The sequence below is a fragment of the Gossypium hirsutum genome, chromosome D01 (genome assembly GCF_007990345.1).
Source record: "Gossypium hirsutum isolate 1008001.06 chromosome D01, Gossypium_hirsutum_v2.1, whole genome shotgun sequence".
In the NCBI taxonomy this organism is placed as follows: domain Eukaryota; kingdom Viridiplantae; phylum Streptophyta; class Magnoliopsida; order Malvales; family Malvaceae; genus Gossypium; species Gossypium hirsutum.
In genome coordinates, this window is record NC_053437.1 from 6,904,027 (window position 1) to 6,917,843 (window position 13,817).

Consider the following 13,817-nt stretch of genomic DNA (forward strand, 5'->3'; position numbering starts at 1 on the left):
CATGAGATTGAGAATTACGAAGCCAAACACGTCTAGTGAATTATCATTCTTTGTAATTACAAAAGAGTGTAATTACCACTTTAGTAATTATATCTTTATTCGATCAATTTGTGTTATCCAAATAGACCCTAAATTAAAAAAAAAAAGAAGTAAAAAAAAAACTAAACTTTTAAAACTTTTAAGAAAAAATTAAATCTCAAAATTTACCCAGAGATTAATGGCATATTTTAACCATTAATTATAACATTATAATATATCGATTTCAAGTGTTTCCTTTGAGAAATAAATATAACAGTATACCAAATAAATAATAAAGACATACTAAAATTTCTCCATTTTTCTCCCATGGGAAACAGAACAAGGCTTTTGCTTCCTCTCTATGTTCTGGTTTTTAGCTTTTCGTCATTTGAAACTTATGTCTCCATCGAAATGGATACCTTATATCCAGGCCAGTCACTCTCTGGTAACCAAACTATAAGCTCAAGAAATGGAAGGTTTGAACTTGGTTTCTTTAAGCCAGGTAACTCTACAGGCTACTATGTAGGTATCTTGTACAAGAACCTCAAGGTTAAGACTGTGGTGTGGGTGGCTAATAGAGATGAGCCACTCCTTGATCATTCTGTTTCAAAACTTGAGCTCTCTGAAAAGGGTAGCCTTGTCCTTTACAACCAATCTGAAATCCCAGTTTGGTCAGCTGAGCCATCACCATCGAACACCATGAATTCCACTGTTGCAGTTCTTGAGGATAGTGGGAATCTTGTTTTGAGAAATGGTTCAAGTCCTTCAGTCACAGCATGGGAAAGCTTTGATCATCCTACTGATACATGGTTGCCTGGGGCAAAGCTTGGAAGAAGCAAGGTGAGCAAGAAAGAGCTAATCTATGTTTCTTGGAGCAGTCCAAATGATCCTTCGCCTGGATTGTTTTCCCTAGGGCTAGACACCAATGGAACCGGGTGGTATCATATACTGAAGAATGGGATTAGGCACTGGACTTGTGGGTATTGGCTACAGAGAGTTTCCTCTTTTAGTACTGAGACAGTGACTACCAACTATATCACCATGGGATATGTCTCAAATAAGGAAGAAAATTACTATTTTTACTCGGTCACCACCTCCTCGGTTCTTGTAAGATTTCTGATGGATGTAACAGGTAAAGTGCAGCAACTCATATGGAAAGATGGTTCTCAGGAATGGGAAACTATTTGGGAAAAGCCGAAGGAAACATGTGAAATCTATGCTTTCTGTGGAGCAAATGGAGCTTGTAATCAGTTTGGTGGTCCTAAATGCAAATGCTTGCCTGGTTTTGAACCTAAAATTCCTGGAGAATGGAAAACAGGCAATTATACAAATGGTTGTCATAGAAAATCTTTGTTGAAGTGCAATAAAGATGTGAAACATGACTTCCAAGAGATTGAAAACATAAGGCTGCCACCAAATGAAGTGTTGACAAATAATAAGAGCTTGAGAGAGTGTAAATCGGCTTGCTTAAGAGACTGCTCTTGTATTGCATACACCATTGGATATTATGGTAACTGCTCCATATGGCGAGAAGATTTGCTGAACATCCAATACCTCACTTTTGGTGACCATATTGGAAGAGATTTATATCTCCGGCTTCCCATGACGGAGTTGGCAGCTTCGAAAGTTAAAAAGAAGTTAAGAATTGAGCGGCTCACTATTTGTGCAGCTGCAGCAATTGTGATTTTGATTCCTATCTTGGTACTAATGTCATGGGTTGCGCATTCCAAGTCCGTGACACTAGTTTCAACATGCAGGATGGCAAATTTCTCTGGTACCAAACCAACTGATGATGCTCTGGTTCTCTTCAAGTTTGGTGATTTAAAGAGTGCAACAAAGAATTTTTCCGAAAAATTAGGTGAAGGAGGCTTTGGTTCTGTTTATAAAGGAATGCTTCCGAATTCGGCTGTCATAGCAGTAAAGAGTCTCAAAGGCCAAGACCATGAAGACAAGCAGTTCCGCGCTGAAGTGAGCACCATAGGGACAATCCATCATGTTAATCTAGTTCACCTTCTCGGGTTTTGTTGGAAGGGGACGAAGAGGTTTCTCGTATACGAATACATGCCAAATGGTTCTTTAGACAGTCACCTGTTTTATAAGGATTCAAAGATCCTAGACTGGAAAACAAGACATCATATTGCACTGGGAGTAGCTCGAGGATTAGCTTATCTCCATGAGAAGTGCAGAGTATGCATCATACACTGTGACATCAAGCCTGAGAACATTCTTCTTGATGCAGATTATAATCCTTTGCTTTCAGACTTCGGCCTAGCAAAGCTGTTCGGTAGGGATTTCAGTCGTGTTTTGACCACGATGAAAGGAACCAGAGGGTACCTTGCACCCGAAATGATTTCAGGTGATCCCATCACTCCAAAATCTGATGTTTTTAGCTATGGGATGTTGCTATTGGAGATTATATCAGGAAGAAGAAACTGGGAGATAAAAGGTGATGAGACAGACAATTACTTCCCAGCTCGTGCTGCGATATGCGTAAGCAATGGAGGGGATGTGCTAAGTCTGTTGGATCCCAAGTTGCAGGGGAATGCAAATGCGGAAGAAGTCATCAGAGCTTGTAGAGTAGCATGTTGGTGCATTCAAGATGAAGAACAAAATAGGCCATCCATGGGGCATGTTGTTCAGATCCTTGAGGGAGTCCAAGAGATCAATATGCCACCAATTCCCTGGTTTATTCAAACCATCATAAACTTTTAAAGAGCTTTTCCAATTTGACAAATGAGAAGCAATGTTTTAGTCGTACTTAATATCTTCAAGTATCAATAACCACCATTAGAGCAGCCGTTAAGATTTTAGCTTTCCTTTGAGATGCATCTTTCTTTGTATAATAATGTATCATACTTGTTGAGTAATTGCTACTTTCTAGGAAAATAGTAGACCAGAACAATAATCCCATTGAACACCTGGCATTCTATCTATTGGAATCATATTAATTTAGGATTAATCTCAAATATTGAAATGCATGAAGGATTCTCATGACATTCTCAAATTGATGGAAGTCAAAATTTTTAAAATACAACCAATTAAACCAGAATTGCTTAGTTTTGGCCTCAGTAAGCATTGCAACTGAACAACCAGCAACATTATGACTTTTTTAGTCCATCCTCAATGGATGCAACGAACTTTTGCAGCTATGGGCCTAGCTATTAGCATGTTGTTCAACCAAAACTCTCAGTTCCATTCAAGTTAACTTCTTCAGACAAGATAATAGTAACCTAATGCTAGAAGTATCAGCACCACTAGTGCAGCAGGTGCAGCCCATGTCCAGTAGTTGGTTGACTTCTTACGTCTCAGGATGGCTCTTGGAAGCACCTCAGGTCCTTTAGTTCGATTTCTGTACCGAATAGCATTCCCCTTTTGTGCTTTATCCTTCACTGAAACAGGAGCAGGAACAGGTGCTTCAGCACTAGCATCAACCTTCTCTGATTCTGAAGCCTCAGCCATGGGTTCAGTTGGTTCCTCGGGATTTATAGCAGTCGTAGATGCTGCTGCTTTCTTCTTTGCTTTCTTCTCACGCTCCTGAAAGGAAAAAAACATCAAAAGAATTTCAGTTTTAACCCACACCACTTATGAAGAAGCAAAACAAGAAAAGAAGCAAATAATTTCCTTGAGCTTCTTTTCGGCTTCCTTTTGAGCTCTTATAGCTGCTTTGGCAGCTGCTTTTTCAGCCTGCTTCTTCTTCCTTTCTAAAGCTTGCTTTGCTTTTGCAATTTCCTCTTCTCTCTTCATTTCTTTCTGTTTTGCAGCATCAACTTCCTCGTTTGAAGATCCAGAGATCTTGTCAGCTACAACATTCTCTGGAGAGGATTTTGACTCCATTGCTTTGGTCTCAGCATCTTTCTGGCCCTTTTTCGGGTGTTTAGTACCTGGTTGGGGTGAGGATTTGGCTTCTTCCTTTGGTTGTCTCGCACCAGGTTTTGAAAGTGCTTCAGTTCCCGTATGTACTGGTACCTCTGGTAGAACTAATGGCTTCTCATCAGGATTCCTTATCCGACCATCCCTGCTCAATAGTCGAGTGTCCAGGGATTTCAGAATTCTTCTCTCATAATCATCCCTGAAGGCTTTGTTACCATTCCAGAGATCCATAAACTTCTCAACCTAAAAGCAGCATAGAAGATAAGAGACCAACCAAATATGAAGCACATGAGATACTCTTAACTGTAACATTAATCAGCAGTCTCAACAAACCTCAACATTTGCAAGCTCCTCAAGAGCCTTTATATCTTTCTTGGCAGCAACAATTTTGGCCTTGTTTATGAGTGAACGGCTCTGGTAGAAGTAAGCATTCTGAAATATTGAAAAATAATAGTAATTAAAACGAGTTCTTGGCGATAGCTCAGACAATGAAGTTTGAAAGTTGACTATAATGTGTCATTTAATGAAAAGCATAATGGCAAAACCACATAAAAGTTTTAACTCAACAAATGGTTTTACTCCAACAATGTCAATCTTCCATGAAGATAAGACCACAAAAGCTTTTAAAAATGATTCCATCTTTATATGAAGATTATCAATATGAAGATGTATATCTGTAGTGATAGCAGCTCTTCATGTATAAATGAAAGTTTGAATATGGTCATGTGTGCATATGAAACCGAAATCTTAAAGTTTGAAGCAAAGAAAAGACATACTTCCTCATCATGTTGTTTCCTCAGTTCCAGAATGGTTTGATAAGCTTTGTCCCTCTTCTGGGTCACAGCTTTCAGCTCCTCCTGTAAAGACTCAAGTTTCTTTTCGGTTGCAGTCAATTTATCTTTAATTTGTTTTTTCTTGGACTGGACTGCAAACTGCTCCTTCCTTACTCCACTCAAATCAACACCAATAAGCTACAATAAAACAAAATATAGAAAGTTTATTAGTGTAATGCACTGATGGTCTCAATTAATACAGGAGGGAAGTAGGGAATTTTCGAAATGTGCAAAACAAAAAGTTTCTTACTTTAACCTGATCTTGAATGACTTCCTTCTGACCCATCGAATCCTGAATCTTTGCTCTCATTGCTGCATTAGTGATAACCGCTTCCCTGGTCCCCTCTAGTCGTTTGATTTCTTTAAGGAGTTGCTTCTCCTCGGCCAATGGGATACTTTCATGCTGAATGCGATATTGCAAGCTATGGATCTGTAGTTTCACCAATTCCCATGAAGTGACTAAAAGCAAAGGATTAACCGCAGCAAAAACCAATTGACAAATCTCAAAGCAGTTATGAGTAACATACAACATCGTTGAGCTCTTCCTCAGATGAACACATACTGCCACGACCGGTATAGCTATTAGTGCGAAGCTTGCCTAAGGCCTGCTGCAGTGGTTCTATTTCCTTCTTTTTCTCGTCTAAAATCTCCTTATATTGTTCAAAATCAACATTCAGGGCTCTCACTTGAGCAAGTAACTCAGCACGATCTGACTGCAGTAGCAAAAAGATAATGCTTTAAAATGTGGCAAATACAACAATAAGGAATCGTTATCTATAATGGTTACTACATGCTCAAGAGCATAAATTTCCAACATTCATCAATTGCATCCAGGTTAAATGTCTCTGCATACAATCTATTACTATAAGCACACCCGATTGCACTCAAAACAAAGTTTTAAGTATTCGTCACAACATTAATGTCATCTAATCTGTAGGAACAAACTGAAAGCAAAACAGGATATGGCACATAAATATCTTCTAAAAGTACGAAAAGGAATTGTTCATATTCTACGTATCCAATCAAAATTAATAGCTTTCCACTCACCCTCTTAGCTTTTAATTCATCAGTGATCTTGAACCTGGTTTTACTCCACTTTTGTAGCTCTTTATCAGCCTCGTCGATTTTGGCTTTGATCTTGGGGTCTTCGTAAAGGCGATACCTGACAAAATGAAAAGAGTGGACCTGCTTAGCTGCAGGCCACTCGTCAACTGCATCCGTCGGGAAATTGTCATTGGATGCATTATTCCCGTCTCCCTTACTAGGTTCCTCGCAGCGGGGAACAACTGGAATGGTCTCATTATGAACTGGATCCTCGTCCAGTTTCCCATTTTCCTTATCAAGCAAAAATGATTGGTCAACTTCAGCTACTTTGTCAACAGATACTTGTGCCATGTTTGATCCCACAATCTCTACACCCATTAATCACAAAAATGATATAAGCCTAACAAAATCCAAAAACAAGAGTTTAGAAATACCACATTATATAACCAAAATATGAAATAACATTTCCTTTATGAAATTAAAAATAAAAAGATCACCACAGAGCAATTTGTTTTGCTAGCTTTTTTGTCATTTGGATTAAAAGCATACCTATCCAAAGGCTTTTCTTTAGCTAGTTTTTTATTAATCAAATCAAAAGAAAGTTCTCAAGCATAAGAATTTCAAACAAAATATTCAAAATTTTCGTACATTCTACATGAGATATCCTTGCAACAACCAACATCAAATTAAATAAATTGAACAACAATACATGGTTTGATCTAATATAATAAAACAAAAAATACGATGACAAAATCCAGATGAAAAAAACTAAATAAAAAGAAGCCAATCAAATCAATGAAAACATAAAATAAAACATAAGATCAAGCCACTATCCGTAAACAAACCAAAAAAAAAACTAACAAACATGCAGAACATTATGAAACTAAAAAAAAAAGTTAAAAAAAGACCATAATTTTAAATCGTGAATGAAAAAGAAAATTCAACAGATAAAATGAAAAACAAAAACCCACAAAGAAAAACATTAGAAATGATCCAAAAATTATATGATTACCCTTTTAGGGAGATTATTAGGAGAGGAGAAAACCCTTTTACAAGAGAAAAAAAGGGTCAAAAAAAATAGAGAGCTTTTTCTTTTTGGCGAAAGAAAGAGATATATATCAGCCTCTCTCTCTTTGGATTTCCCTTCTTCTTTACCAGAAAGAGGCAACCGGTTTTAGCTTTATATAGTCATGCTTGTCATCAAGGGAGAGAATTTGAAGGAAAAAAATATTAGATTTTTTCTAGTGATAAAAAAGATTATTATTTTATTCAGTTCTAAAAAAACAGTGGACTAACGTTTTTCATGTCGCAGTTGGCAGTTATAAAAGGATTTTTTTTGTTTGTTTTTGCTGTTTTTGGAGTTATTAACTTCAGATATCCTTTTCTTTTTAATCATTACATGTCGAGATATTTATTTTTATATAATATTGAGAGTGAGATATACATCAACACGATTCGAATTTATATCATACGATTTATTCAAATTAAGATTTTTCAATGATTTTTTTAGTTACACACTCATCATGGCAACTAAATGTGCGAGTCGATTTTAGTTTAATTAATCAGTTTGCAGTTTATTTATGTTATAATAATTTGATTCTATATTTCGACTCATAATGTAAAAGAAAAAATTCATTCAACATTAACTCATTTTGGGATGATAATAAAGAGTGCAAGTTTAAATATTTTAATTACTATTTACGGGGCATGTAAGGTCTTTTTCGTAACTGAAAAATTGTAACCTCCTTAAAAATCATTAAATTATAAATTTATGTATGATAAATTTACACTTTACCCCCTTAAAAATGAAAAAAATTATATGTTATAAAAAAGAGTTTTAAAAAAACAATAATGCATATATATTAATATTTTTTAAGATGATTTAAAATTTTTAAGAAAATATATTTTAAAAATAAAAATATTTAATATGGTATAATTTTTAAAAAAAATATTATTTAATATACCGCACACAAGATTATTAAGGACATGATTTTCTTAACTTAAAAAATTAACTTAATTAAATCATATAATTATTTAATTTTAAAATATTATATTTGCTAAAATATAATTTTTTAAAAACCATGAAAAGGAAAAGTATAAAAGAATGAAATAAATTCAAAGCAGTGGGATAACAAAAAAGTGAATGATAGCTCAGTCTTTATCTTTTGTCCTCTTATCCAAAAGCATTTTATTTTATTACTAGGATTTGCCTTCAAAGCTCATTTCATGAATCCAAAAACCTCGAGGCTTTGTGAAATGAAAATACAAAATTGCCCTTATGTTTTTGGAATTAATGGATAGATTTGAAGTGTTTTAACTTATTTTCTTTTATCTCACACTATAATATCATTACAGTATCTAATCTCACCACTACTACTATTTTTACACTAATTGCAGGTAAACACATCGCTCATCCAAATCCACCCTCAATTCGAGATTTTTTTTATATTTATTATATTTGATTAAGTTTTTTTTGGGATAATATCACATTTGTCACTAGTAGTTTCATAAAATTGTCTAATATTTAAATTTTTATTAATTATATATTTATTTATTTGTTTTCTAGTTTAGTTTTTCACATAATGTTATATTATTCATGTGGACTTTTTTATTAAGAAAAATTTTCTATATGTCGAATTTTCATTGGCTAGTTTAACAATTTATTAATATTAACAGTGTTAGCTCTAAGTACTATAATAAAACACATATTGATAGTTTATGTATCTCATTAGATAATTTATAAAATTACAAGTATCATAATAAAGTACATATTTATAATTTATGTACCATATTAAACATTTTATAAAAATACATGTACCAAAAATGACATTATTTATTCTTTTCTGTTAATTTTACTAGTAGGGTTAAAAAAGTTATGCTACTAATCATATATATTTAAATTAACATATTTATATATGGAAATTTTTAATTCTAAAATAGTTACATATTTGACATTTGTCACATTCTCATTGGATATATATTTAAGCCTTCAATAGATTGGAATCATTAATGGAATTTTTTGTAATTAGCCATGCAATGGTTTAATTTGATTAGAGTTAAATGGAGTCAATTAATGTTGATAACTTAAAATTAAAGTACTAATATTTGGTAATTTAATTGTGGGTGAAATTTTCATATTGCGATTGTATTCCATATATTTGAAAGGTTATTAACTTTTCGCAGTGCTGGTAAGAGATGTCGTGGGAGGAACATTGGAAGGTGCACTATCAAGCAGACAGAATTTTAGGCTATTTATGATGTTTGACTTGGGATGTGAAATGTGATAATATCATTATTAAAATAGATTGTGCTCAAACTCTTACGGTAATCTCAAATAAGTCTTATGGCAAATCAAATAGAGATCTAATGATAAGAATACATGAAATTTGTATAAGAGATTGGCAAGTGACTTTACAGAAGGTTCCAAAAGAAGCTAATGTTATAACTCATACTTTAGCTAGTGTAATACAAAGTTCCCGTACGGTTCAATAAGATTCAAGAAGATTCCGACAGAAATCATTCAACAATTTTGGATTGATGAGCTATAGAATGTAATGAAAGTGCTTGATCCTTATTATTAACCTTTCTATTTCATTACCAAAAAAGAAAAAAAAACAATTGTTTACTTTTTGAGTTAAGATCGACCTACTATGTTAAATATCCAAAAAATCGACTTAAACTCTAAATATTTTTTAAAATCAGCATATTTTTCAAATTTACCCGGGTTTTGCTTATATTTCCATTGTGATTTAATAAATTTTTTGGTCATATATTGTAATAACTTGGAAATAAAAATCCTTGTTCATTATTTTTCTTTCATAAAACAGATGCTGATATAATTGCTATATTTAACTAATTGTTTAATTTTTGTTAATAAATCTTTAACTAATTGTTTATTTTTGTCATTTTTGCATTATAATGTTTTACAATTTTGTATTCTGGGAAAATGGAATGAAGAAAAGCAAAATATAAAGTAGAGGGTAAGTATTTCTGGAAAAAGAATATTAATGGGTTTTCTTTTTTAATGAAAGAGATGAAAGATTTGTTTTTGTTTTTTTTTGGGTTTCATTTCCTATTTTCTGTAGTTGGGTGATGAAGACAGTTTTGTTTTGAAGATTTATTATTTATTGGGAGGGATCCTGTGATAAGATTTGGCAATGATGTTAATGATCATGGAGAAGAAATGGATATTTCCTTTTGTGATTACTTCCATTGTATGCATCTTTTTCCTCGTTTCCTCCCTCAACATGGGGCTTGTTTCTTCAGTTCATAATATCAATTCAATCTTCTCCATTTTCCCAATGGGTCAAAGAAAGCCAGGCTATGTTGAATCCAAGATCGAGTCCGGTTCCCCGCTGCCACCGTCCGGTCCGCCGATACCCCGATTCGCTTATTTGATATCGGGATCAAAGGGTGATCTTGAAAAGCTTTGGAGAGTTCTCCATGCATTGTATCATCCAAGGAATCAATATGTGGTTCATTTGGACCTTGAGTCCCCTGCGGAAGAAAGATTGACATTGGCTTCAAGGACTAAAAACAATACAATGTTCTCCAAAATGGGGAATGTTTATATGATCACCAAGGCTAACATGGTTACTTATAGAGGTCCAACAATGGTGGCTAATACCCTCCATGCTTGTGCCATTCTTCTCAAGAGAAATAAAGATTGGGATTGGTTTATCAATCTCAGTGCATCGGATTATCCTCTTGTGACTCAAGATGGTTAGCCTCAATGTCATATGACTTTTATTTCAGTCATTTAGATTCTTTACCACACTGCTGTTTGGATCAATTTGTGTATTATGCAGATCTTCTTTACGCATTTTCAGCGTTAAACCGGGACCTTAATTTCATCGAACACACAAGCGAGCTTGGTTGGAAACTGTAAGATCTTTCTTTCCCTCGCTACCGAAAAACTTTGTGAATATCGAATTCCGAAATTTTCTGCCTGTGATTGTTTCAGGGACAAAAGAGCAATGCCTTTGATTATAGATCCGGGACTCTATCTGTCAACCAAGACTGAAGTAGTTTGGGCTTCACAGAAAAGAAAATTACCTACTGCATTTAAATTATTTACTGGTTAGCATTCTTTCATTCACCTGACAGAATATGAGGATAGCAGTCGCATATATGTATGTGTAGATTTGTTTGGTGGTGTGAAGCAGATATGGATGGACTGCATGTTACAGTCCTGCAGATAAATAGTTTATCTCATATGTTAGAAACTGAAACTTAGAAGCATAGTTTCCACATCCATGGTGATTGTAATTTTTTTTTTTTGGCATTTACAAATATGGGGGTTAAGTGTTCTCAAAACATCCTTGTTTTTTCGTTGCAGGTTCAGCATGGACAGTTTTGTCTCGTCCATTTATCGAGTTCATTATTATGGGATGGGACAATCTACCCAGAACTCTTCTCATGTACTACACAAACTTCATCTCCTCCCCTGAAGGTTACTTTCAGACGGTTGTATGCAATGTTCCGAAATTTGCCAAGACTGTTGTCAATCATGATATGCATTTTATTAAATGGGACAATCCTCCGAAACAGCATCCTCATATCCTTTCACTTAATGAACTGGGCAAGATGATTATGAGCAACGCTGCATTCGCTCGCAAGTTCAACCAAGATGATCCTGTGTTGGATAAGATCGATGCCGATTTGCTTGGCCGTGTTAACGTGAGCTTCACACCAGGTGCTTGGTGCTCTGGTAAACTGAAATGTTCAGAGGTTGGGGACATTAACAAGATCAAGCCAGGGCCGGGAGCTCGAAGGCTTCGTTATCTCTTAGATAGGTTAGCTATGAAAGCTTATCTTGGCCAAGATCAATGTAGATAAGTTTCATGATGAGGAAGTTCAATTAGGCAAGACATAGCTGTGAACTTGGTACTCAATTTTGACACCCCAACCCCCCTCCCCCCCCAAGAAAAAAAGAAACAAATATATGTACTTATATATCTCAAAATTGCTATTCTTTATTGTCCACAAGCTTGGGAAACTCTTGATGTTAAAATTTCTTCTGGTTTTGAATACATCCTAAGACTACATTTTTCAACTGGATTGCTGTTTCCTTCTTTAGAATTTATTAATTACATCATGTGAATCAAAGTTGATCCTATTAACATTATGATTAATGGCAGACAATTTTAATGGAAAACAATCCAAGTGGTGCAAGTTTAGCACCCTAAAGTTGACTTTGAAAAAGTGGCATGGGATAATTTTTTTTTGGTCCTTGAGATAATGGGCTATTTATTGTTTGGTCATTAAACCTCAACTATAAATAGGCCTTCTCATTTCTCATTTCAATTCATCCCAACCAACCTTTCTCTCTTAGTTTTCTCTCTTCTCCCATTTGAGAATTCTTAAGGAATTCTATTTGTTTGTAATATTTTCGAGATAGTAAAGTTATCATCTGGTGTTAGTGCCCGAGGACGTAGGTATAATTTACCGAACCTCGTTAAAACTCTTGTGTTCTTTCTTGTCCTATTTTTCTTTCAATATTTGAGGGTATAATAGTAGTATTTAATTGTGCTATTAAATTACTATAGAAGGGATATTCTGACTAAGGAAAGACTTGGTATTTAAGAGATCCATGTGATTCACCTCTCTTCCCTGGGAATTGAACTTTGTGTGATTTTTTAGTACAATAATTTACACGCTTCCGACCCTATTGGAACAACAAGTGGTATCAGAGCCGAAGGTTAATCGTAGTATGCTCTGTGGTTGCAGTTTAAACTGATCTTCCACATCAGAAAAGATTTCCTTAGGTATATTGAAAGATTATGGAGAAAACGGTCGGTGTAGGAGCTTCAACATCGTCCATGTGGACAAGACCGACAATTGCAAATACAAGATTGGCCGTAGAGATCTTTGATAGCACGGGCCATTTTGGTATGTGGCAAAGTGAGGTTCTAGATGCCCTTTTTCAGCAGGGTCTAGACATTGCCATTGATGAAGAGAAACCAGATGATATACAGGAGAAAGATTGGAAGGCGATCAATCGGTTGGCATGTGGCACAATTCGATCATGCCTTTCTCGAGAGCAGAGGTATGCTTTTTCAAAGGAGACTTCTGCAAATAAGTTGTGGGTGGCACTTGAAGAAAAATTTTTGAAGAAAAATAGTCAAAATAAGCTCCACTTGAAGAAAAGACTGTTTCGCTTCACTTACGTCCCAAGTACCACAATGAATGATCACATCACCAAATTTAATCAGTTAGTCACTGATTTGTTGAATATGGATGATACATTCAAAGATGAAGATTTGGCTTTGATGCTGTTGGGTCACTTCCTGAGGAGTTTGAGTTCCTAGAAACTACTCTACTTCATGGCAGGAGTGATATATCTCTGAGCGAAGTCTGTGCGGCCTTATACAGTTATGAACAGAGAAAGAAGGACAAACAGAAAAACTCAATCAGAGATACAGAAGCTTTAGTAGTCCGAGGTCGTTCATACACTCGGAAGAAAACTCAAAAGGGGAGATCAAAGTCAAAGTCCAGACTCGGGAAAGATGAATGTGCTTTTTGTCATGAGAAAGGCCACTGGAAGAAAAATTGTCCAAAGCTGAAGAATAAGGGAAAAGCTGCTGTAGATGCTTGTGTTGCAAAGCATGATACCAGTGACTCTGAACTATCACTGGTTGCATCATCATCGTCGTTCCATTCAGATGAGTGGATATTGGATTCGGGTTGTACCTATCATATGTCCCTAACCGGGAGTGGTTCTCTGATTTAGTAGAACTAAATGGAAGAGTTGTTTATATGGGCAATGACAATGCCTGTAAAACTGTTGGGATAGGTTCAATCCAATTAAAGAATAAAGATGGATCAACCAGAGTTCTGATTGATGTTCGGTACGTGCCCAGTTTGAAGAAAAATCTCATCTCATTGGGAGCCTTGGAATCCAATGGTTCAGTTGTTACTATGAGAGATGGGGTTTTGAAAGTGACATTTGGCGCACTTGTGATATTGAAGGGCATCAGGAAAAATAACTTGTATTACTACCAAGGTAGTACAGTTATTGGAGCAGTCGCTGCAGCTTTCGGCAACAAAGAA

General features: G+C 35.2%; 3 protein-coding genes across 6 annotated transcripts; 2 read left to right on the forward strand and 1 right to left on the reverse strand.

Annotated features, from left to right (window-relative positions):
* Positions 1-290: 290 nt before the first annotated feature.
* Positions 291-2,933, forward strand: LOC107952102 (G-type lectin S-receptor-like serine/threonine-protein kinase At2g19130). Its single transcript, XM_016887356.2, has one exon. The coding sequence runs from the start codon at positions 346-348 to the stop codon at positions 2,728-2,730; it is 2,385 nt and encodes a 794-aa protein (XP_016742845.2). The 5' UTR covers positions 291-345; the 3' UTR covers positions 2,731-2,933.
* A 51-nt stretch (positions 2,934-2,984) lies between these two features.
* LOC107952103 (proton pump-interactor 1) lies at positions 2,985-6,934 on the reverse strand. Of its 2 annotated transcripts, none has more exons than XM_016887359.2 (8): positions 6,778-6,934; positions 5,769-6,133; positions 5,249-5,434; positions 4,972-5,151; positions 4,665-4,859; positions 4,222-4,320; positions 3,640-4,131; positions 2,985-3,552 (listed from the first exon to the last, which is right to left on the reverse strand). In XM_016887359.2, the coding sequence occupies exons 2-8, from the start codon at positions 6,114-6,116 to the stop codon at positions 3,229-3,231; spliced, it is 1,824 nt and encodes a 607-aa protein (XP_016742848.1). In that variant the 5' UTR covers positions 6,117-6,133; positions 6,778-6,934; the 3' UTR covers positions 2,985-3,228. The 2 variants fall into 2 exon arrangements, with proteins under 2 accessions (XP_016742848.1, XP_016742846.1); XM_016887357.2 differs by having other exon boundaries at positions 5,769-6,165; positions 6,778-6,927.
* Positions 6,935-9,622: 2,688 nt separating this feature from the next.
* On the forward strand, positions 9,623-11,820 carry LOC107952671 (beta-glucuronosyltransferase GlcAT14B). 3 transcript variants are annotated; one of them, XM_041086906.1, is made up of 5 exons: positions 9,642-9,745; positions 9,851-10,487; positions 10,574-10,649; positions 10,729-10,844; positions 11,104-11,820. In XM_041086906.1, the coding sequence occupies exons 2-5, from the start codon at positions 9,923-9,925 to the stop codon at positions 11,601-11,603; spliced, it is 1,257 nt and encodes a 418-aa protein (XP_040942840.1). In that variant the 5' UTR covers positions 9,642-9,745; positions 9,851-9,922; the 3' UTR covers positions 11,604-11,820. The 3 variants fall into 3 exon arrangements, with proteins under 3 accessions (XP_040942841.1, XP_016743339.1, XP_040942840.1); XM_041086907.1 differs by having other exon boundaries at positions 9,623-10,487; positions 10,595-10,649; XM_016887850.2 differs by having other exon boundaries at positions 9,630-10,487.
* The last annotated feature ends 1,997 nt before the right edge of the window (positions 11,821-13,817 follow it).